This window comes from Bos taurus, chromosome 3 (genome assembly GCF_002263795.3).
Source record: "Bos taurus isolate L1 Dominette 01449 registration number 42190680 breed Hereford chromosome 3, ARS-UCD2.0, whole genome shotgun sequence".
NCBI lineage: Eukaryota > Metazoa > Chordata > Mammalia > Artiodactyla > Bovidae > Bos > Bos taurus.
This window is the reverse complement of record NC_037330.1, coordinates 83,072,182-83,097,890: the sequence shown is the minus strand read 5'-3', so window position 1 is coordinate 83,097,890 and position 25,709 is coordinate 83,072,182. Positions and strand designations below refer to the sequence as shown.

The following is a 25,709-nucleotide window of genomic DNA, read 5'->3' as shown; positions in this document are numbered from 1 at the left end:
ACTGAAGCAAAAGATTTACAGTTAGTATCCCTCTGCTAATAAAAAATACTGTTATGTGTAAGAGTAACTAGAAATGGAATTAGGAAGTAAAAAATACATAAATGAAAGAAGAAAAAAATTTGAGAAGAGTTGGTTTTTCTAAAGTACCCAAACCACCCACTGCATACATTAACCACACACATTCATCCCAAGTACAAAGTATGCTAAGGTCACCTTAACTCTTACACAGAAGATTTGAAAACAAATTCTCTTGATAAAGATAAAATACTTGGAAGCCTTTTGTGCTATTCTTACATTTTAGATACAAAGATGTTTCAAAGGATTTTGTGGTAGTGCCTTTATACACAGCCACACATGACTGTTTATATACCTCAATTCTCTTTAAGCCTAGTAAGTTTCATACTTATTTTTCCTTTATTTACTTCTTACTGCAAAGGCTTACTCCTTGGAAGGAAAGTTATGACCAACCTAGATAGCATATTGAAAAGCAGAGACATTACTTTGCCAACAAAGGTCCGTCTAGTCTATGGTTTTTCCAGTAGTCATGTATGGATGTGAGAGTTGGACTGTGAAGAAAGCTGAGCACTGAAGAATTGATGCTTTTGAACTGTGGTGTTGGAGAAGACTCTTGAGAGTCCCTTGGACTGCAAGGAGATCCAATCAGTCCATTATAAAGGAGATCAGCCCTGGGTGTTCTTTGGAAGGAATGATGCTAAAGCTGAAACTCCAGTACTTTGGCCACCTCATGCGAAGAGCTGACTCATTGGAAAAGATTCTGATGCTGGGAGGGATTGGGGGCAGGAGGAAAAGGGGACGACAGAGGATGAGATGGCTGGATGGCATCACTGACTCGATGGACGTGAGTCTGAGTGAAGTCTGGGAGTTGGTGATGGACAGGGAGGCCTGGTGTGCTGCGATTCATGGGGTCGCAAAAAGTCAGACACGACTGAGCGACTGAACTGAACTGAGCTGAACTGCAAAGGCAAAGGGGTACGTAAAATAAGTTACAAATGAAACAGATAATAAAGCAAAATGGAAAATTCTGATCCTCAATTTACCAGCCTTCTGATAATAAAAACAAAACAAAAAAGCATACAATTGACTAAAAATATCTCCAGATTTTGTCCAGAAGAAATATAGTTTTAAAGAAAAATGTGTCTAGAGTTAAAGGAGGTTTCTAATTTTAAAAAATTGTTTCAATTATTTCAAACTTTAACAGACAAAATTAACTGACTTCTATAGCAAACGAAATTTCTCTAGATAGGTTAAATATATTCAATCAAAATTCTGATTAAAACCATCAACAAGCCAATGGAGCAATATTTAATATAATCAAGAAATGAAGGCCCCACTGCCTGGAAAATAAAAAAGGCATGAGAAAACTAACAATTTGTGATTGTTTTTTCCAAAAAAAATACCATACATGAATATATTTATTTACTCTTTGGAAGCACAAATATTAAAATATTGTTATCCTGGCTGTACTCCTCTCAGGGCTTTCTAGTTTAAGATTTCTATTCCAAATCTTCAGTATTATGACCTTTTAATTATTTGAAAACTGCTATTAGAACTTGTTTCCCTTAAACTTTCCAGTCCTCAATCATCTTCATATGATGATTCACACTATGCTATCTTCACTTTATTAGTCTTTTGATGGCACCTTTTAAAGTGTGGTATCCCAGAAACAGACACAACATACACTGATCTGATCAGTGTAGAGATCAGTGGGCTCACTGCCTCTTGGGATGTGGACTTAAATTCAATATATGCAGCTTAAAACTGAACTAGTTCCTGAGCAGCCATTTTAAACTCTTTTTATTCACTTTCTCATACTGACATTCAGTTCAAGGAAAAAAGAATATTGAGTGCTTGTAATGTGTTAGCCACTGCTCATCCTCAGTTCAGTTCAGTTGCTCAGTTGTGTCCGACTCCTTGCAACCCCATGGACTGCAGCACGCCAGGCCTCCCTGTCCATCACCACCTCCCGGAGTTTACTCAGACTCATCCTCAGGAATAGGACAATAAAAATAAGTAAGACTTGGCTCCTCAAGAGAGTAAAATATGTATTCAAATAATTACAATACAAAAGGTTATAAGCTCTAATAAAAAGTGTCTTGAGAAAGGAAAGAGAAATCCTGTTGGAGCCAGGTCACAAAAGAGGTGACACACAGAAAGGATTCTGCAACCTAAAAGAATGGCTGAGCGGATGCGGGAGGGAAGGAAAGCACATTCTAGGGGGAGGGGAGGGAAGAAGGGTGGAGTGGAGGAGCGGGGTGGGAGGGACAGAAGAAGAATAAAAATGAAGGTAAGAGTCATTAAACAACGTATATGAGGTAACCATGCATCCATTCACATATTTATTGAAGGTTTACTATGTGTCTACAAACTGTTTAGACACTGGTGATATATCTGTGAACAAAACAGAGTGGTCAGGCAGGTCTCACCAACAGGTGACATGTGAACAAAGACGTGAAGGAGGTGTAAGAGTTATTCATGTGACTCTCCAGGGGAGGTGCATTCCAGGCAGAGGAAAGAGCCAGTGCAAAGGACAGGAGCCCCCCTCCTGTGTTTGAAGAACAGGAAAGTGGCTAGAGTGGTAAGGCAGAATGTGCAGCAGGGAGAAGATCAGAGGAGATAAGATCAGAGAGGAGTTACTAGAACTGAAAATGAGTGTGTGCAGTAGAGTAAGGAGATTTATTTTCAACTTACAAAGAGTTCCCTAATGTAAAACCATTGACTCTATCATGTTCATGAAAGTTTACTCATATAGCTTTATCTTCAAGAAAGATATCACTTTATCTTACTTCCTCTTCAGAGGTTTGGACCACAGGATGATAACCATTTTTCCTCTGAATTTAAAAAATAATACATTTTCCTACTATCTAGTCTATATTTTTCTAGCAGTATCTTCTTTTAATGTCATGAATTCTTTCTGAACTTCCCACCATTCCCACACTCCAATTATTCTTCCTCAGCAGTACTTACTGATTCCACCATCCTGTGTATAATGAAACTACATCCCAAGCAAGGAAATCCATTTACTCATCTATCCATGTCTCTAGTGGTTGAAATCTCTTATGACAAATAAGTTTTTTCTAGTTTTGTTATCTTTATTTAGCAGGAAACATTCAGTTGGGCTATTGTATATCTCCACACTGACGTCACTTCCAAAACTTCTTTCATCTTCACCCACAGTTCTCTAATACATTTCTCTCGTTAACTGATTTTTCAGATAGGCAGACCAGTGTTTCCCAGGGGTCATCTCCTTCTCTTCTATTAGATCTATTCCCCTTAAAGAACATACACTTTTATCAGTTTATTTAGTCATAGAGCTTGACCTGGGAACCTAACACCTCTTAGACGTCACAGCTAAACTGTGTTAAGATTTCAAGTAATTATAGTGATAGTAATGATGATGATAATAATAATAACAATAAAAATAATAATCACCAACATTTTTAAAGTATTGAGAATCCCAGGGATGGGGGAGCCGGGTGGGCTGCCGTCTATGGGGTCTCACAGAGTTGGACACGACTGAAGTGACTTAGCAGCAGGGTTTCCCTGGTCAGCTGGTAAAGAATCCGCCTGCAATGCAGGATACTGGGTTCGATCCCTGGGTTGAGAAGATCCCCTGGAGAAGGGAACGGCTTCCCACTCTAGTATTCAGGCCTGGAGAATTCCATGAACTGTATAGTCCATGGGGTCACAAAGAGTTGGACACAACTGAGTGACTTTCACTTTCACTTCACATGTACTAGATATGGTTATCCACTTTACATGGGTTATGCCAATTCTTATCACACCTCTCAGATATCATTATTTTCACCCTCTTTTTATAAATGAGGAAAAGTAATTTGCCCAAGGTCACACTGCTAGCCAACAGTGGAACTCAGCATTAAATCCTAGTATATTTGACACCTGAGTCCAAGCTCTTAATTACACTATTTAATCCCTGTATTCCATACACTCATATACAAATATGAGGACATAAGTATGATCCCTGAACCATTTTTCACTTCTCTGATGTCTTCCTTGAGAGTTTTCGAGAATTTCCCTGAGTAACTGAGATTTCCTGGGTCCCTTCCTCCCTAAGTTTTGTCTTCCTCTATAGTACAACACTGTCTCTACTGAAATTGTTATTACATGTTTGCATCTCCTTTCTGCACACTCCAGTATGAAAATCAGGTTAATGATTTTCATAAACTTACCAAATATATTCTTCTAAGATATATCCTACCACATTTCTTATCAGATGTTCAATTTTAACCTTTGTATGTTCCAGTCCAGGAAAAAATAATCATGTCCAATATAATCTAATAAATAAATGTTTGCTGTCCATATCTTTTTCTCATCAGAAATAACATATAGGGCAGAACCCAGCCAGTAGTACCACATCATCAGGTGCTCAGTCATGGGTCTATACCAAATATTAGGGAGTCATCAACTATCAGAAAGTACCTCTTCACAGAGTTCTTCTCATCACATTTTCCTTACTTTGTCATATCTGACTTCACCTCTTTGCCTTTCCTGAGATAAATACTCATGGATGTTTTATCCCTACACAGGTCTAGTTTCTTCTTTAGAGTGTCACATTTTCACACTTAACTACTTATTGTAAAAGTTTTTGCTTTTTTTTTTCATACTCTTTCAGCTTCCTGCCCCCCATCACCTATTAAAACCTGCTGTTTCCCATTCTACCCTTTACTCACTTGGATGAGTTTATTTATCTCATGCAGCCTCAGCGTGCATGGATTGTGTTTAGTTGCTTAGTCGTGTCTGACTCTTTGCAACCCCATGAACTGTAGCCCACCAGGCTCCTCTGTCCATGGAATTCTCCAGGCAAGAATACTGCAGTGGGTCGCCATGCCCTTCTCCAGAGCATGGATTAGGGCATATAAAAATTCAACGGGAGACACTTCACCAGAACTATGGCTAATATTTCTCAGCATATAAAAAACAAAATATTGGCTCATCTTCATGTCCATCCAGTATAATGAAAAGAGTTAACATATAGTTATCTTGCATGCTTGAATCTCAAAAGTTAGAATACCTCATTTTTCTTTAGTGACTTAGTAGAGAGACTTCAGCTTAAACAAGCTAAGCCCATCTTCTCCAGCCTTGCTGGAGACTATAATATATACCTACTAGAGTGGTGATGTTTCCTCTTGGATGGTGAAATATGTTGTAATTTTTTGAAGAAAAAAACGGAGACAGTGTTATGTGACTATGTTATCAATAGTTGGGGAATGATTATTCTGAACATAATAAACTTGCATTAATCTACTTCTGAATACAAACTGTTCACTATTTGATAAATGGATAAATGTATCTTAAAATAAAATATGTGCACACAAAATATAAAATGGCTATAATTTTCCATATAGAAATTCAATATTTCTTTTCTCCAAAAATAATTTTAAAATGCAATTATAAGTAAGACATTTTTAAACATACTTTTTTTCCTATTATTTCAAGAAAAATAAATGTACTTGGGAAAGAGAAAATAAATAGTAAACAGTCATTCAGATATTGAAATTTGCAGAACAAGTAATAGTTACCATGATTTAAGAAAGGTTCATGACTTGCTATTTTATATGGTAAATATTTTACCAAATTTGCTACCAGGTTTTAGAGTTATCTTTTACACACACATACACAATCTCACACACACAGCCCTAAAAAGCTTTGCCAACTCAAATGATTTGTACCAAATCAAGGAGCACAGTGAAAAATGAAATACAGTGCTAATATATAAGCTCAGATCAAGGAGGGAGCTATCAATTCAAAGACCCTTTCTATAGTGTATCAGATATCCTTACTGGATCTCAATCCAGTGAGAGTTCCTTAAGAATACTAGGAAATTAGCTAGGAACCATAGCTTTTAGAAAAAATGAAATTACTGAAGTTTTCCCAGAGTCAAAAAGAAAAATATTCACAAGATAGGAACTTACCACAATAGACAATAGTAAAAGTAGGGAGTAGGGTCAGCAACCAGGGGCAAGAGAGAAGAGAAAACAGAAAGCATTTTAATTAGGGAAATTTCAAAACAAATAAGCAGCAAATGGTAGCAAACATACTTTTAAAATGCAAGCATCCACTTAAGTTTTACAAGGGAAAAGCAAAAAACAAACGTGCAACAATTTTAGAAGCTACAAAGCTAAAGGTCCAGTGAAGGGTAGTGACAAGAATATAAATAAGAAAATAAAGTCCATGTGACTTTTACCATGCAATAAACATGATGACAGAATATTAATCATAACCAGTGAAAATTATACCTTTCAGGGGTCGATTTAGCATCAAGCAGACTAGTAATAAACTGCTCAGAGGTTCAATGTCTCTTCTTTCATGCTTACTTTTCACCTACTTCCATTTTGTGTTAGGAAATCCATAAGTAACTTTATGACTCAGAGATAACCATGGAAAGTCTCTATATAAGCCTTAATTGAGACACAAAAATGAGACGTTCTATACTGGGTATAAAAAAAGTCATACACATTTAATCTGGGGAACTAAGGTAGATTAAAAGTACTGGTTTCATCTGACAAAAAACAAAAGGTGGCAACTAATTCAGAAATGGAAGAGAATGCAATAGTAACACTCATTCTGAAGGTTTTCTAGCTGGGTCTCAAAACAAGAACTGCAAAAGCAAACAGAGAAAGCCTAAACTGTTTAATCAACATAAACCTGACTACAAAGTGAAAGGCAAAGCAGAAAAATTAACAAATATTAATACTCAGCTTTAAATAAATTGTCTTATTAATACCTTGCTTTACCTCATCAAAATGAATTATTTTGTAGAATTTTTTATTTTATAGAATTCTTTCCTTTCCAGAAAGGTTTTTAAAAAAGGTAATCAATTCTTTCTGGCATTTTTCAGGTATGATTTGATTTATATATAACTTCATGAGCCTAACTATTATACTTACTCCCTAAAAGGAAGCACACACAGTCTTCATTGAACACAATTATCAAACATTGTCAGAAAATGAGGTCAAATTAAACTTCAAGTTCTCTCAATCTGTTTTCCCTCCCCCCAACAAAATCAAAATGACAAAAGTGAATTTCATTCCTCAGTAGTACTTATACTCAAGGTGAAGTGACTCAAGATCAGGTTAACATACTCGTATCAATTCCAAGATGCACATTTTTTTGCCCATATTTTAGTATCTCTGTAGTTGGCATTCATTTTTCAACTGATGGGATGTTGGAGTTTAATACACAGGGATTGTTTGTTTTTCTAATCTTTCTTAAAGGAATGTGAAATAATGGGATATGTTACAATTGATAGCATCTTAGATCAGATGAAATATTTTATATTTACACCTCTGAGCAATAACACATAAATCGACCTCTGTAGAATGAGGTGAAACAATATGGTTAAACAAAGGAAATCTTGTGTGTAAATGTTGATGAAAGAAAATGCTTCAAAGGATAAAAACAAACTGAAGTGATGACAAAGTGGCTCATTTACCAAAGAATATCATTAGTGTAACATATGGATTTCCATGCACTGCCTACAACCTCTTAATAACAAATTTCTTAACATAACTTACAGTATCTTAACAAAATTTCTTTGGTTAATGAATTCAGTTGACAGCAGACAGCAACAGAATGCCCACAGCTAGCACATGTGGGCAAAGCATTGGCATAAGAAATCTGATCAAATCAATCTATTAGTGTCTTTAACTAACTAAAACATTACCTACCTCCCAGCCAGTACTCTGTATAATAAAAAAGTGAAAAAGGGCAAGTCATAAAAAAAAACTGTTTAAAAAGAACAAAAAAAAGCCAAAGGAAGTTCAGTAGTGTAAGAAACCATATACCATAAATTCTTCTCCATACAGAAAACACTAGTGGGTATTTTAAACACCATATTCCTTTGCTTAAGACCTATGATAATTTTATAAATTGCTTGTTCAAAACCTAGAAGCTAAAATTTCACCATTTAAAACTTTAATAAGTAAAAAGTACAAATTTAGGGGAAAGAAAGCTAAGTGCTTGTTTCATTTGTGTCTAAATTAGATCACTAACTAACGGGAGCTGCACTTCACTGAAGTACCCAGGGTAAGCCCGAATAGCAACTGAAATTTTGCCCAAATGTCTTTGATACAAATGGATGAAAGTTTCTTGGAAGCTGCTGGCTCTAGATGTTCCAGGCCTGACCTGTGTAATTTGCAATTTGTGTAACATATGGGAAGCTGCGATGAGATGTAACAGTATAACTGATTATAAAAAGACCCACCTGCTATGATCCAGAATTCTAATGATCTTTCGCAACTCCAATATTTTATTAAATGACAATAAAATCCTGGCTTAACAGGATAGCAGCCCTATTTAAGACTAAGTTTTTCAGATTATATCAATTCATCTAGAACAGCTTAGTCCATGGCAAGAAAGAGGAAGTCAAGCTGGTAAGACAATAAAGTGGGACTAATACTGCACGCGAAAGTGGAAAAACAATACTATACTTCAATTCTTAGGTGATGGCAATAGCAGACAACAGCACAGGTAGCACAGGAAAGGAAGCAGAAGATGGAGGAGGAGGACCCTTGGCATAACGTTTCAGAGTACTTCAATGGAGCCAACGACTTAGCTTCAGGGAAATCAACTGCCAGTAGTCTACTTCATTTTAAACCAAGCTTATTTTAATTTGAAGGATAATATGTGGATCCCATGAAGTAAAAATAAGTACTGACATCATACTATTATAATCGAATAAATAAATAAATACAACCATTTATTATTTTCACTAAATATTACTTTTACATTAGAAATATGTCAGAGGATGACTGAATAAAAATATCTGGAAAAAAGTTTAAAAGTTCAGTTGAAATCATTAAAAATATTAGGAATTTATTAAGCTTTCATATCATTTAATAAAAAGTTAAATATAACAACATTTTGGCAAAAAATGAACAGAAATCAACTTAAAAAATCAAATTCATAACTATTACCCACACTGTGAAACAGAAAGTAACTCACAACTAAAAAAAAAATTAGCAACTAGTAATAATTCAAAAAAGTGAAGAAAAAAGAGAAGCTATGTGGGAAGGTTATGATGATCATAATCTACTTTAGGTTAAATTAATTGTTGTTAATGAGTCTTGCTTTGGCCATGAACCATCATTTTGACACTGTTCATTTGTAACTTGATTAAAATGGTCATTTCATGGGATCTAGTTTGACATTAGTACAAAGTAACACTAAAGCTTGTAGACAGTTTTTTCCACTTACACTGAAGTTAGAAAGTACAATTGTTACCTGATGAACAATTTTGCTGAAGGCTTCCTGAAGTTTACCATGAATCGTGGATAGTTTCTTTGCATCCCGATTAGCTTCGTGAATAGGAATAAGTACTTTGTAAACTTCATTAACTGCTTCATACATGCCAGCCTATAAAAATAATAAGAGATTGCTTTCTTTTACATCGACAAGAGAGTGAATTGCAGTTTATGAACTCACAATATTTCCAAGGCAATACTAGTATTTTCCAATAGGACATAAAAACAAATGCTACTGATTTTTAATTTGATTAAGACCTAATAAAATAATTTTGCACAATATATTATCTCTTCTGTTGCGTGAAAACATATGTGTGTATCTGTGTTTTTGTATTTAAAATACACACATGTACATATATGTATACTTATACTTTTATATAATTTGAACTGGACATTCTGCTTTTACTACTCAGTAATTACTTAACTAAAATAAATGTGTGTATGTGTGTGTCCTTATATGTGCATATAAACTTTTGCAGAAACAAATTCAGAGCGGAGACATAGAAACCCAATTACTACAAGTCACAGATACACAAATATCACATAAACCTATTGCTTTCTAGGACACTAATATTATTAACTTTCCCCAAATATTAAATTGGCACAGAAAATCTTAAGGGAACTCTCCTATGGAAAAATCACTGATCTTTAACAAAACGTAAGAAGATTCTGAGCCACCAGATTTTATTCAAGTAGGCATTTTGGTTTACTAGTGGTTGGCCAAGTGTTGCTCTGATTATAATCAGAGTGAGTGACAAAACATGTTTATACTGCTATCCCCTTTTCTTGTAATGGATTGGTGGCTATGGTGAAGGAAAAGAGATATTTTCCAAGAGTCACTAAGTTCCCATTGCTTCACAAATCAGCATTTTCCCAAGAAAATAAACATATGGTTCTTATATTTTCTAGTCAGCTCACAGGAGTATATTTAAGCAATCATGTAGCTGCATAGTAAAATATATTCAGTTTAACTAAAATATCCCAGTAATTATTTTAATTAATATTAAATAGATAAACTGAAAAAGAATGAAATTCATAATTAAATGCTTTTGCAAAATAAAGGCTTCTGTAACATAAGCCACTGTAACCCAATCTAAATTCACTGCTGTGAATTATTAAAATTACACACATATACAGAGAATATTCCATTACTAGTAAAAAATTTTTCCCTACTAGTTCAGATCCCTTAAACTGAAGCTCAAGGAATAGAGATCTGGGAATGGAATCAGGACAATCAAGGTCTTCAAAAACAAGAAATTTTAAAGAGGACAAACACCTAATGTTCTTTGAGTCTCAGAATCATTTTTATATGAGTTACTTCTAAGTGCCTATAATGATGAGAGGATGGTAACAGCAAACGTACTAAAACTTACTTGGAGCCAGGCACTGTGATTAGCACTTTACATAGGTTAGTTCATTTAATCCTGACAGCAGTCCTTGAAGTACATACTATTATTAGATGCATTTAATGGATAAGAAAAGTAAGGCCCCGCTAGGTTGAGTAATTTGTGCCTAAAGTGCTTTAACTATTAAGTGCTTAACTAATAAGATGGCAGAGAAAGGGGCTAGACGCCTTCTAAATCGATACCCATAACCAACATATTGCTGGGTAGGGTTAAGGCCAGGAGAAGCAACAACCGATTCCCAATAACAGTACAATGGGGAAGTAATGACTATTACTTAACTACATCAGGAAACAGTACTTTACATCAGGCTTCCCTTTTACCCTAACATGGACCTCACTGTCTTGCAAACCTTGGTGCTGGGACACTGAACACTCATCAGAAAACTCACAGAAAGGAGGTGATGCTATTAACATGGCTCAAGAAAGTAAGCAAGGATTCAGCAAGCTATTTTTTTTCCTTCACCAATAAATATCGCATCTCTGATCCACATGACTGCTTCAATTCTTCATATACAGATGGGGAGGGACAAGGACTGGACTTCTACCATGGTAGGGAAGTCAGATGAGGGATCTAGGAAGTAGTTCATAAAGTTCCTGATACCACTTCAATGTCTACCCAATAGAGCTCATTATGCCACCAAACTGGTGAGAGGCCATAACTTTCCTGAGCACCAGAGGCTTTTTTAAGGTTTTAGAAAATGTTTGGTGGTAAAAGTTTTCTTTAAAAAAAAAACAAAACTCTTATAGACTAAGTGCTGGTTCCCAAACAAGCAGATGAAAAACACTGGAGGAAGTGACAGACTATTAAAAAAGGAATAAGCAATGATGAATGTGAAAAGAAAATCCATTACTAGAGAGTTCTTAATATATTTAGAGAAAATTATCATAAATGAAAAGCACAGTCATAAGCAGAAAGCATAAATATACATGTCACTAATAACTAAGAAGTACATAATTGTGGGAAGAAATGAACAAGAGTCATCTACCATAGAGAAAGAAGCAGCTGCTTGTTCCAGTAATCCCACAAGTCCTGACTCAGTAAAGTACTTTCCAGAGCAGATACCTTCTTCATCTGGAGATACCACGTCATCTGAGACTGCAGATTCTTCTAAAACATTAGAGGAAATATTCTAGGAGGAAAAAAATGTTTAGGTTTGTTAAATGGAATTAATTTATTAACATGAATGATATATATGAAGTAATTGAAGATGAAATACAGCTATAGGCTTATTAAAAAAAGGGGGGGTAGTCAATGCAAAGCTAACAGACAAATCTCCAAAAACTTCTTGTATTGTGAAGATGACAATAAAATGTAACACCACTGCTATCTAACTTTTCCATTAATAAAAAGTTGTAAGAAAATTTTTAAAAATCATGGGCTAAGGAAAATTGTAATATGACATAGAACACCTAAAGTGACTTAAACAGTGTTTATTTTTAATTTAATTGATGTTGTTAAAACTCCCTATCAGGGAAACTGAGATACAAAAATGGTCTCAAGGGTTGCCTGCTGCTGCTGCGGCTGCTCCTAAGTCGCTTTAGTCATGTCTGACTCTGTGCGACCCCATAGATGGCAGCCCACCAGGCCCCGCCGTCCCTGGGATTCTCCAGGCAAGAACACTGGAGTGGGTGGCCATTTCCTTCTCCAATGCATGAAAGTGAAAAGTGAAAGTGAAGTGGCTCAGTCGTGTCCGACTCTCAGCGACCACATGGACTGCAGCCTACCAGGCTCCTCCGTCCATGGGATTTTCCAGGCAAGAGTACTGGAGTGGGTTGCCATTGCCTTCTCCCAAGGGTTGCCTTCTAAGTCGCTTCAGTCGTGTCCGACTCTGTGCGACCCCATAGACGGCAGCCCAACAGGCTCCCCCGTCCCTGGGAGTCTCCTGGCAAGAACACTGGAGTGGGTTGCCATTTCCTTCTCCAATGCATGAAAGTGAAAAGTGAAGTCGCTCAGTCGTGTCTCACTCCCAGTGACTCCATGGACTGCAGCCTACCAGGCTCCTCCGTCCATGGGATTTTCCAGGCAAGAGTACCAGAGTTGGGTGCCATTGCCAAGGGTTGCCTAAAATACATCAAATTAATGAAAACACTCAGGTATAATAAAAAGCCCTCTTATCCAACGAGATTGGGATCTGTCATTACTTCTGAAAAGGAAATGATACATACATACCTTAAATATTTTATTTGAACCTAGATAGTCACACATTTGTCAATTTCTTGAAGTAGATCTAAGGCCTTTTCTTTGTGCATGGGTCTCAAGATCAGAGTTCCATGTAATCTCTTTTGACTAAATACCCACAGTGTAACCTCCATTTAAGATTTTCAATTTTGGTTTCTTTAGAGTAAAAACTTGAACTTAAGAGATTATCAAATTATCCTAGATTTCTTGGAGATTTTCCCTCAATCTTTTTCTATTTGTCTTGATCTCTTTGCAAAATATTCAGCTTATTAATAATTTTCATGGAAACAATAACTCACTTTCTTTTTGTATGTTGATTTGTCAGAGAACATAATATTTAAATAATTTTTATAACTTCCCATAACTGGAATTAAGAGGCTTTCAAGAAAAGAAAAGCATAATTGACTCTTGGTAGACAAAGAATTCAGCCAGTGGGTCAGAGGTATGTAGCCCTACTAGAGCATAAACTATCATCTCTGAGTCATATCTTAGCATATTTTATATAAGCATAAATTATGGAGAATGCTGGTTTACCTGGTATTTTAATTAAAAGCCAATGAAGAGTGTCCACTATCCTGATTTTCAATATTTTGAATGTATTTCATAGATGCTATGAAGTCCATAGCATGCTATGGACCATGCTATGAAGGCAAAGAGAATAAATATACTTTACACAGCACTGATAATGTACAGGTAAGAAAACATGGAAGAGAATTAACAAGAAATACTCTTTAAAAACATATTAATGAAAGTGATAGTGAAATATTAATTCTTCTTGTGAAGCATCACTTTCAGTCTGTGCTTTCATTATAAGCTAAATGAATATAAACAGCAGTGAGAAAAGTTAAATCCAAAAAAGGACATACCTTGATTAAGGCAGATTCCTACCTGAAATGTTACACATCCCACGGGAAGATACTTCCGGTCCTCCAACATGCTCAGATATTCAGCGACAAGCGCTGCTGAGTGAACGAGGCACTGGGCAGCTTCAGCGTGATTGCTGCGCTCCGAGTGTTTGCCAGCCATGTTCTGCAACCAGGTCAGCCGCAGATCTGGAGAGGTCTGGTAGCCCTTGGCAATTCTAGTTACAACAGAAATTCTCAATTAGCATTTGCTTCCTAATCTGGAAGGGAGTTCTAATTGCTTGTTTAGTGTGTAGGCTTCTATTACTGAACACAACCTATCAAGACAAGTTTTTGGGTGGTATGAACATGCTTTTGAGTGTGCTTAGAGAAATAATTGTGGGCCCATGGAATGGTGAGTATCAGGTTTTTTTTGCAGGGGTAGGGGAAGCTTAAAAAAAAAAGATATTTTATATGAAAATCTGCCCTTTAAGGAAACAATCAGTAATGGAACATTTAGGAATTTACATGTTTATTATGGGGCTCTAAATAAGTTTTATATTCAAGGAAAAAATTTATAAAAGATTCTTTCCTTGTATCATCTTAATTTTAAAGGAAATATTTTATTCTTGTCTTTAAGAAACTCCAAAACTGTAAAAAATGAAGGTCAAATGGCAAAGAAAAAGTCAAGCTTTACTTATATCTTTGAAGATACAATAGGAATTACAAAATTCTAAAAATACCCAATAAAAGGAAAGTTATGAAAGAAACCTAGATAGCATATTCAAAAGCAGAGACATTACTTTGCCAACAAAGGTTCATCTAGTCAAGGCTATGGTTTTTCCTGTGGTCATGTATGGATGTGAGAGTTGGACTGTGAAGAAGGCTGAGCGTCAAAGAATTGATGCTTTTGAACTGTGGTGTTGGAGAAGACTCTTGAGAGTCCCTTGGACTGCAAGGAGATCCAACCAGTCCATTCTGAAGGAGATCAGCCCTGGGATGTCTTTGGAAGGAATGGTGCTAAAGCTGAAACTCCAGTACTTTGGCCACCTCATGCCAAGAGTTGACTCATTGGAAAAGACTCTGGTGCTGGGAGGGATTGGGGGCAGGAGGAGAAGGGGACGACAGAGGATGAGATGGCTGGATGGCATCACTGACTTGATGGATGTGAGTCTGAGTGAACTCCGGGTGTTGGTGATGGACAGGGAGGCCTGGCGTGCTGCGATTCATGGGGTCGCAAAGAGTCAGACATGACTGAGTGACTGATCTGATCTGATAGGCAAAAACCATGTCTAACATTAGTAAAATTAATGTTGTAATAAAGTATTAATACACTATGTTTTCTTCTTAAAGAACTAATTTTTACATTTAAAACGTGGGTCTTCAGCCTTCGTAGGAACTCTAGGGCCCAGGATGCCAAGGTCTTAACTATGTCATTATTTTAAAAATCTTGTTTTTGATAATCAACAAATACACTGAACAATTATTCATAATTCTTAAAAGAAGTGTCATAGGGGATCTGATAAAGCACATTTTGATTTTTTAATTACCATTACCATGCCTTGCTAAGTCGCTTCAGTCATGTCTGACTCTTTGCATCCCATGGACCATAGCCTGCCAGGCTCCTCTGTCCATGGGATTCCCCAGGCAAGAATATACTGGAGGGGTTTTAATTACCGTTAGAAAATGACAAATAATTTTTGTATTCTTGTAAACTCATGTTTTCTGTGTATCATATTAACTTAAGCCCCATTATACAAGACATAGGGCTTCCCAGGTGGCTCAGTGGTAAAAAGTCCATCTGCTATTGCAGGAGATGTGGGTTTGATCCCTGGGTCAGGAATTTAACTTGGAAACGGAAATGGCAGCCCACTCCAGTATTCTTGCCTGGAAAATCCCATGGACAGAGGAGCCTGCTGGAGTCCATGGGGTCAAAAAAGAGGTGGACACAGCTAAGCAGCTAAAAACAATACAAGGTATAAGTGAATTAAACAAATGCTACCTGTACATTAGATCAATTAACATTTCAGGATCCTCCTGGTGTTCCTTCATTTTAACAGTATCAGAAAGGATCATATGGAGATTAAAAACCAAATCTTGAACCTGTAGCAGAGAATTACATGAAAAACATTCTTCAGCTGTCATTTATTCACAACCATTAAATTAGTTTGGAAGATATTTCAGATTTGAAATCTAAAGCTTTCAAAACAAACAATTTTGATGAAGTTTTTTAGAGTGTGGGTATGCTGAAGTAAGATGGGCAAGGAGTAAATTTTACACAAATTCATCAGCAAACTATTTTTTCACTTCTCTCACCCAGAAACAAGTAGAACTACTAGTAGAAATAAAAAACATATACGGATATAAAGAATACAAAACAAAATTCTTTCTGATTTTCAGATTTTCTCAAAAGGTAGTTTCTATAAACTTAGTTTTTGAGGCAAACTACTGTTTCACAAATCAGTGGGAACACTTTCATCATAAAGTTTTTTGTTTATCCATACTGACTAAGTCTAGTGTTCTTTCTGGTACAAATTCACAGAATTAAACACCAAAAATATTAACCATTATGAGAAGGAAGGGTGGCTTATTAAAACAGAGATTCAGTCCTATCTATGACACATATGGATCTAAAGAAAAATATAGGTTCTGCCAGGAAAAACTAAAGTTTGATTTAACAATTTGGGAAATGCCTATTTACAATTCCTATTTCAGTTCATGCTGTAAAAAGTAGCATTTCTGACCTGATCAGGAAATGTTGTTTCCCTCAATTCCAAATCTTCTTCAGCATATGTCAGTATAGTCTTTAAAGAACGTCTTAAGAATTCTTCATTAAAATTCTGAGATGTGCCCACCAAGGAAGACAGTGACATGGTTACCTGCATTTTAACCCTGGCGAAATTCTGTAACAGAGAAATTGCCAGGCAAATATTTAATAAAGGAAAGCTTAAAGGGGAAGTGTCTATTTTTTTTAACTTCCTATAAAGAAAAAGTTAGTATAAAACATCATTCTAGGAAAAATATTTTTGAAAAAGTAATGAAATGACCTGCCTCTTGAGAAATTTGTATGCAGGTCAGGAAGCAACAGTTAGAACTGGACATGGAACAACAGACTGGTTCCAAATAGGAAAAGGAATACGTCAAGGCTGTATATTGTCACCCTGCTTATTTAACTTATATGCAGAGTACATCATGAGAAATGCTGGACTAGAAGAAACCCAAGCTGGAATCAAGATTGCCAGGAGAAATTCAATAACCTCAGATATGCAGATGACACCACCCTTATGGCAGAAAGTGAAGAAGAACTAAAGAGCCTCTTGATGAAAGTGAAAGTGGAGAGTGAGAAAGTTGGCTTAAAGCTCAACATTCACAAAACGAAGATCATGGCATCTGGTCCCATCACTTCATGGGAAATAGATGGGGAAACAGTGGAAACAGTGTCAGACTTTATTTTGGGGGGGCTCCAAAATCACTGCAGATGGTGACTGCAGCCATGAAATTAAAAGACACTTACTCCTTGGAAGGAAAGTTATGACCAACCTAGATAGCATATTGAAAAGCAGAGACATTACTTTGCCAACAAAGGTCCATCTAGTCAAGGCTATGGTTTTTTCTGTGGTCATGTATGGATGTGAGAGTTGGACTGTGAAGAAGGCTGAGCACTGAAGAACTGATGCTTTTGAACTGTGGTGTTGGAGAAGACTCTTGAGAGTCCCTTGGACTGCGGGGACATCCAACCAGTCCATTCTGAAGGAGATCAGCCCTGGGATTTCTTTGGAAGGAATGATGCTAAAGCTGAAACTCCAGTACTTTGGCCACCTCATGCCAAGAGTTGACTCACTGGAAAAGACTCTGATGCTGGAAGGGATTGGGGGCAGGAGGAGAAGGGGATGACAGAGGATGAGATGGCGGGATAGCATCACTGACTCGATGGATGTGAGTCTGAGTGAACTCCGGGAGTTGGTGATGGACAGGGAGGCCTGGCATGCTGTGATTCATGGGGTCACAAAGAGTTGGACATGACTGAGCAACTGAACTGAACTGAACTGAATGAAATGTGTAATACTGAAATCCTGTTTTTAAATGGACATTAAGCTTAGAATCTTCCTGTGATAACAGCCTACAAAACAAGGTTGAAAAAAAAATTGTGGGTTAGACTTGAATTAGAAGTTGTGCCTAGACTTTACATTGACCTTCTATGTTGCTGCTGCTGCTACTGCTAAGTCGCTTCAGTTGTGTCCGACTCTGTGCAACCCCGTAGATGGCAGCCCACCAGGCTCCCCCGTCCCTGGGATTCTCTAGGCAAGAACACTGGAGTGGGTTGCCATTTCCTTCTCCAATGCATGAAAGTGAAAAGTGAAAGTGAAGTGGCTCAGTCGTGTCCGACTCTCAGCGACCCCATGGACTGCAGCCCACCAGGCTCCTCCGTCCATTGGATTTTCCAGGCAAGAGTACTGGAGTGGGGTGCCATCGCCTTCTCCGACCTTCTATGAGGTATATGTTATTAACAATAACACCATTTTTACAGATGACGTTAAAGAACTTGACCAACATCACAAAATTCTTAAGTGTCAGATGTGGTCACTACACTCTACCTGATTTAATTATGTCCACTGTTATGATAAAAGTATAACTTAAGTCATATCCTGTACAAAGTAACGTAAAGGTATATTCTTTGGAATGATGACTGTAAGAGTTTACATTCTTCCTTTTTTAGTGTAAATTCATTTCCATTTCACCATTCCCCAGTATGAAACCACTTTTAAGAGGTTATCAGTGACAACCTTTGTTGTTGTTCAGTCCCTAAGTGGTGTCCACCTCTTTGCAACCCCAAGAACTGCAGCATGACAGGCTTTCCTGTCCTTCATTATCTCCTGGAGCTTGCTCAAACTCATGTCAATTGAGTTAGGGAGTGATGCCCTCCAACCATCTCATCCTCTGTCATCCCTTTCTCCCCCTGCCTAAAATCTTTCCCAGAATCAGGATCTCTTTCAATGAGTTGGCTCTTCCCATCAGGTGGCCAAACTATTGGAGCTTCAGGTTCAATTTCTCCAGCACCACAGCTCGAAGACATCAATTCCTCAGCATTCAGCCTTCTTTATTGTCCACCTCTCACATCTGTACATGACTACTGGAAAAACCATAGCTTTGACTATATGGACCTTTCCAGGCAAAGAAATGGCTCTGCTTTTTAATAGGCTGTCTAGGTTTGACATTACTTTTCTTCCAAGGAGCAAGTATCTTTTAATTTTGAGGCTGCACTCACCACCCACAGTGATTTGGAGCCCAAGAAAATGAAGTCTGTCCTATTGATTAAATAAATGGTGCTACTATTGCAGTCAGTCACACAGGCCCCAAACCAGGAGTCATTCCATAGCCATTCTGCCCATTCATTACTCATACTATAAACTCAATCTACATCATCTAATCTGTGTCAATCTGTTCTTTCTCCATTCTCAATGCCATTGCTTTACTTTATGCCCTTATCATTTCTTACCTGGATTACTCCAATAACTTCCTAAGCAATCTTTCTTTTTCCTTACCCCCTAAGTAGCATCAGGGAAATTTTTGTAAAATGTAAATCTGAATGTACATTTCAGCCTTCTTCTTAAAATACTTTAATGGCTGCTCACAGCTTTTATTTTATCACAGCAGATAAAATTCATGTATTTGACCAAATAAACCTGCCAAACTACATGGTTGGAACTGAGTACAGTGATAAACAGGTATCTGTCCTATGACAGCTTAGTCTAAACATTTCAATTACAATTTTATCTTTTATTACTCTCTCTTTGAGCCATAATAATTAAGAAGCGCTAAAAAAGTTTCCTTCTCTGTTTGCCTGTTTCCTTCTCTCGTCTCAATGCCTTTCAAATTACATACGTGCCGTTTTTGTTACCTAAAAAGTCTACCCACTACTTCTCTATCTGCATGGGCAATTCTTCATCCTTAGTTCAAGCATCTCCTCTTTCTGAAACCCTCCTTGAGAGCTCTTTTTCTCTGTGCTTATATAGTCCCCTGTGCTTACCTCTCAGTGTATCAACAGCAAATACATACTGAACATTTGCTCAGAGCCAGTTACTGATATAATAAGTGTGTTACCTAATATTAAGTTATATAATCCTCACAAAACCATCTAAAGTAGGTTCTTACTATTACTAGCTGAACATTACCTGTTCATCTCCTACCCTAGTAGATGCCAAGCTATTTTAAAATAAGTTTCCTTTTATCTATGTTTGCCTGATGCCTACCACAGTACCTAGAACACAATTCAATACATCTCTTGAATATACAATCTGTATAAAATCGTGTCAGGTATAAATCACCTATTCCTTTTTAGAGGTACTACATGACATTGACCGGAGAAGGCAACGGCACCCCACTCCAGTACTCTTGCCTGGAAAATCCCATGGATGGAGGAGCCTGGTGGACTACAGTCCATGGGGTCGCTAGGAATGGATACGACTGAGCAACTTTCACTTTCACTTTTCACTTTCATGCATTGGAGAAGGAAATGGCAGCCCACTCCAGTGTTCTTGCCTGGAGAATCCCAGGGACGGGGGAGCCTGGTGGGCTGCCATCTACGGGGTCACACAGAATCGGACACGACTGAAGTGACTTAGCAGCAGCAGCACATGACATTAACATGATAAATTATCCATTTTTAATCCTCCTGTATTAATATAAAGCTTTCCTAAAATAACGGAGGAAAACTCCAAGTGTAGTCAAATTTTAGGGACTCATTTCCAAAACTAAATAAGATCTATAAAGTAACTAGATTCTTTGTTCTGAATTAGGAGAGAAGACTTGGCTTCCAGTAAAAATAGGACAGTGTGAGATAGCAAGTTCCTATTCTTCTGCATTTCATATAAAAATAAAAGACGAATAGAAAAAAAAGTTCATAAACTCTATTTCAGCAAAATGAGGAGACTGATATAATCTACACAGTATAAAAATGCATAATGGCTGCCAAGACAAGCTAAATAGGAAGCAGCTTCAATGGAAGGTAAGGAGGGGATAGCAAATAGTGAGGAATCCTAGGGTGCAGATATAAGAAATAATGGGAAAAACACTTCTTTTAAATTTAAATAAGAAACTCACTTTGAAGTGATAAAACTATCTGTCTTGAGGAAAAAACAACCAAAAAATTTCATAGGGCTGGACAGAAATAGACTGTCCTACAAATACCTAGGCCAATATAAACTGCTTCATTCTATGCTGAGTAACAAAAAGGTAAAGAAGATCAGTGAAATACCAGATAAAGAATACTTAATAGGAAAATGTGGTCATGAAACAGATGAAAATTCTAATTAAAATATTTTACTTTGAATTATAAAAAATTTATGAAGCCATTAACTTTAGGAAGGAAAAAAAAACAGAAATATAAGGACTCAAGGGAAGCCACTGTGGTAGATAAGAACCAGTACCCACTAGGCTGGTGACAATACTGCCTCCACTAAGAATGTATGATTAAAGAAATAGAGGACTGAAGGTACTACATAATTATAAAGGTAACCACTAAAGCAGTATAAACTTTAAGGCGAACTTACTATGTACAAGATGAAAATAACCAACAAATTTTTTAAGGAGAGGAGTGGGGAAGCATAACAGAATAATACAACACAAATGCAGGATATAGCTGATATAATAACAAGTATGAAAGGTTTAATTCAACTTAGAAACTGAATTACAAAGCAAAACCCAACTCTATGTTGTAGATGAGACACACATTTAAAATAAAGTGATTCAAAAAAGTGAAAAAGAAAGGACAGGCAAAGATAACCTGAGCCACATTCAAATTAGAAGGAAAGTAGAGGTCAATACTACACAAGGCAGAAGTCAGGTCAAAAATATAAAAATTTTAAATTAAGCCATCTCAGAGTCTTTTTCAATTCTAAAGGGAATAATTCATAGTAAGATACAATTGTTACGAATAGTAGTTATCAATATACCAAACAGTTACGAATATCACTTTACCAATAAGACCAAAAGGAGAAATAGACAATATGTAGGCTTTAAATCATCTCCTTTAGTCAACCAAAGAGACGAAAATAAAGTACCCCTTCTTTTTAAATGCTTGTGTAACACATTTATAAAAACATTTTATGTTTGAATACACAAACACACACATCCACAGTACCAAAATGGAGACATATTAATTGTACTATGATCACTCTGCAGTAAAACTAAAAATTACTGGGAATTCCCTGGCAGTCCAATGGTTAGGACTCCACGCTTTCACTACTGAGGGCCTGGGTTCAAGCTTGGTTGGGAACTAAGATCCTGCAAGCCACAGGATAGCCAGAAAACAAACAAAAACCAAAAATTATCATCAAAACTTTTAAACTCTGTAAGGAAATCAAACCAGTAAATCTCAAAGGAAATCAATCCTGAATATTCATTGGAAGGACTGATGCTGAAGCTGAAGCTCCAATACTCTGGCCACCTGATGCGAAGAGCTGACTCATTAGAGAAGACCCTGATGGTGGGAGAAATTGAAGGCAGGAGGAGAACGGGATGACAGAGGAAGAGGTGGTTTGATGGCATCATCGACTCAATGAACACCAGTTTGAGCAAGCTCCGGGAGGTGGTGAAGGACAGGGAAGCCTGGTCCATGGGGTCGCAAAGAGTAGGACATTACTGAGCAACTAAACATCATCATCATCAAAATTTTAAAACTTCAGGTTAAAATGAAAATACAAACTGAAATTACAAAATATGTATTGAATAGAAACCAAGAATACTAAAAATACTAGGTATTAGAACCAATGAGACATCAAAAGAGCACAATGCAATATTCTAGACCTTAAATAATTACATGTGTAAGAATAAAGGAACTAAACATTAGACTCAGAAAGCTAGGAAAAATACAACACATAAATCTATAATCAAATAAAAAACCATAAATGAAGACATGGAATTCTTCTAAGACTGGCATATAATCATGAAATACTGAGCAAAGATGTTTAAACTTAATTTTTCTTATTACTTTCACTTCACTTAATGATAATAATTACAATTTATAGTCGCTCAACATACACTTGTAGTTTAAATCTGTACTATTATATGTTATTCTTAGTATACAAAATAAAACTGGAGATTTGGATTTTTATGTTATCCCCAGATTGAGAAAAAGAAATAGTCTTAAGATTAGACTCAAAATGCTATCATCTCCCTAAACCCACTTAATAGATACCTACAGAAGTTATAGTTCATTATGAATCCAAAGATACAATCCTACAATGAAACACTTACATTGCCAATCTCAAAGTTCTGTCTCATAAGCAGGTAAAGGGAGGCACTAGCATGTGACCGTATGGTACTGATGCTGCTGCTACAGTGCCGTAGAAGCCGGAGGCAGAGGTCAGCACACTGCTCTGTTTCTTCTTCAAACAAGAGCTCAGGGAACTGTAAAGAAACAATACCACCACTGAATTTAGGTAGCAGGAGCTTCACATATATGTTAATATAACCTGATGAAGAGATTTGTTAGTTTAGCCCAGGAACTGAAAGCATGTTTAAGAGAGAATATTTGCTGCTGGTTAATAAAATGGACCAGAGACCTAGACAGACTGGGTTCGAATATGGACTATGTTAGTACTGTGACCTTGGACAGGTTTTCTCTCCATAAAATGGGCCTAATAATACTACCTATGTGGGACTGTAAGACTACCTTAGATTAGATAATGTGAATAAAACACGTACTATAGTAACACACAATAAGTCAATGATAAAATTTTTTATTAATTTTTATTGAAATATAGTTGCTTTACAATATTGTTAGTTTTTTGCTGCACAGCGTGAAATGTTCTTACTATTACAAAATGGTATATGTTATCTTCACTGGCTAAGTTTCATCTTATAAGATGACTAAGATGAAATAGATACCTTCAAGATTAAGAATGTAGATTTTCAGAGGAAAACAAACATAGGAAATAAATATTTGAAGTAGTTAAACAAACAAAACAAGTACTTTTCTTTCCATTTACCTAGGATAAGCTAATTTCAATGGACTGAACAACTGACACACTAATTCTTGATAATTCACATCAATAAGAAATAGATAGGATGAACACACAAAAAGCCCAATATTTAAAACAGGCTATTAATTTCAGGCCCTTCTCCACATCAGAACCACTCTTTGTTTTTTTTTCAATCCAGAAAACAGGTTAAAGGTAGTCCAAATAAGAAAGAAATAAACAGTAGAGGAAAGGCGAAGAAGAATCAAGTCTTAGGTTATTACTAAAATTTTATCTATAAATATATTTAAGATAGAATCAATGAATGCATCAAGTGATCGTAAACAATGTTAGTAAAGAAAGGTCTGACAAGACAGCAGGCACAAAAATAACCCACCTTGGAAACCAGGGCTCTCTGGGTGGCAAAACAGTGCTGCAGATACACTGCACTTTGGTTACAGGCCATGCTGTGCAGAAGCACTTTTAGCACCCCACCAAGGATGCTCTCTTTGGATTCTGTTACAGAGACTGTCTGCAATTGTAAAGCAGAGATGTTAACTGTGATCTGGTTAGAGACAGAATACGTAAAAATTACACATAAAAATTGTAATAGGAAAAAGATAATGTAAGATCTACAAGCTCCTTAAGGAAAAGAAGCTGCAAGGGATTTTGATAAGAAAAGGGGAATCTAGAATTTAAATGAGAAAAAAAGAGGAGCAAGAACATAACTTTTAGGATCTACTGATATGCAAATATAATTATATGGTTCAATAAATACTTTTCCCCAACCCTAACTTACCAAATCTATACTAGTTTAAATTCCTCTAATTAGTGTTTTTACCTGAACAACAATCTCTAATGTATCCAAAATGATTAGATTTGCTTCAGTAGCCAGATTGCCATCAATCAGTGCTTCGTGTTCAATCTCTGCTCTTGACCTAAAACAAAAGATTAGAAAAAATTATATTTTATCTTTTAGAAAATCCAATAGATCTGAAATTCACAAAATACTTAAAGATGCACAGAAATTAAAAAAAACCTTGGAATCATTTTTCTTTTTCAGGGGGAGAGTTTTCCAATAGTTGCCCGAGTACAAAGTTATTAAGTGACTAAGGAAAAATATTCTGCATGTTTAAAAATGTTTTGTTTTAATCTACATTTGTCAAACATGCCAATACAGACTTTCTCACCCCGTTACGGTACTACAGTGCCACTAAAAGCATAAACACTTAGCTTTCAGAGCGAGTTACAGCAAACACAGGAAAACATTGTTGTGTTCTACACGGCACAGACACTAGGTGGTGCTATATAGGCTTGTATTTAGGGCTGCTTCCATGTAAGGCAGTACCCGAAATGTTTAGTACTCATGTTACCATTGCAAGGATTTTCAACATATTTATTTAGGATAACAGAACTTTCTTAAAAATAAAGTTTTGTCTAATTTTCCCAAATTTCTGATACAAAAGTTTTAATACGGAAAATGAGTAACTCTTCAGTGAGATTCTGGATGGAATTACTCATTAGAAATAAAACGATGTAATAAACTGGTTTACTTGAATACTAATATTTACAAAAGTATTATTTAATTAAAATTTAATGACTATATACGATTTATGAGTAAAGTTGACATTTCAATCACAATGCATATATGGAAACTATATCCAAATAGACCAAAAAATATATATATAAATCAAAGCAATAATACAAGGACACATTAAATACTAACTTTTCAAAGTTAGCTATTAATTAAAGTCTGAATCTTTATTACTACCACTAAAGAGAACAGTTTATGAATTTACATTTTATAAATTTAAGGAGAAAATACAACATTAGAATTAAATTGGAAAAGAAATATAATGTTCAAACTTAAAATTCCAGTGAGATTTTGTGGAGACACATGAAAAACAAGATGTTTAAACCAAAAGAATCAGGAAAATACCAACAAGAAAAAGAAAACGGCTTCCTTAAAACAAAGTAAGATAAGCAGAGAGAACACATAACACAAGTGCAGAAGTAAAGCAATATACTAACAACATAGTATTT

General features: G+C 36.2%; 1 protein-coding gene across 9 annotated transcripts in view; it reads right to left on the bottom strand.

The window, feature by feature from the left end:
* The window catches only part of DOCK7 (dedicator of cytokinesis 7), a 208,257-nt gene that overhangs the window by 35,237 nt on the left and 147,311 nt on the right, over positions 1-25,709 (bottom strand). For 5 of the 9 annotated variants that reach the window (XR_009493802.1, XR_009493804.1, XR_009493803.1 and 2 more), the window contains 9 exons: positions 24,508-24,604; positions 24,064-24,198; positions 22,963-23,115; positions 16,452-16,610; positions 15,710-15,810; positions 13,754-13,946; positions 11,673-11,816; positions 9,262-9,393; positions 7,707-7,721 (listed from right to left, as the gene is read on the bottom strand). Coding sequence is in view for 2 of the 9 variants with exons in the window: in XM_005204517.5 (XP_005204574.1) it covers positions 7,707-7,721; positions 9,262-9,393; positions 11,673-11,816; positions 13,754-13,946; positions 15,710-15,810; positions 16,452-16,610; positions 22,963-23,115; positions 24,064-24,198; positions 24,508-24,604 (1,129 nt within the window). In the remaining 7 variants the exon portion in view is untranslated. 9 annotated transcript variants of the gene reach the window in all.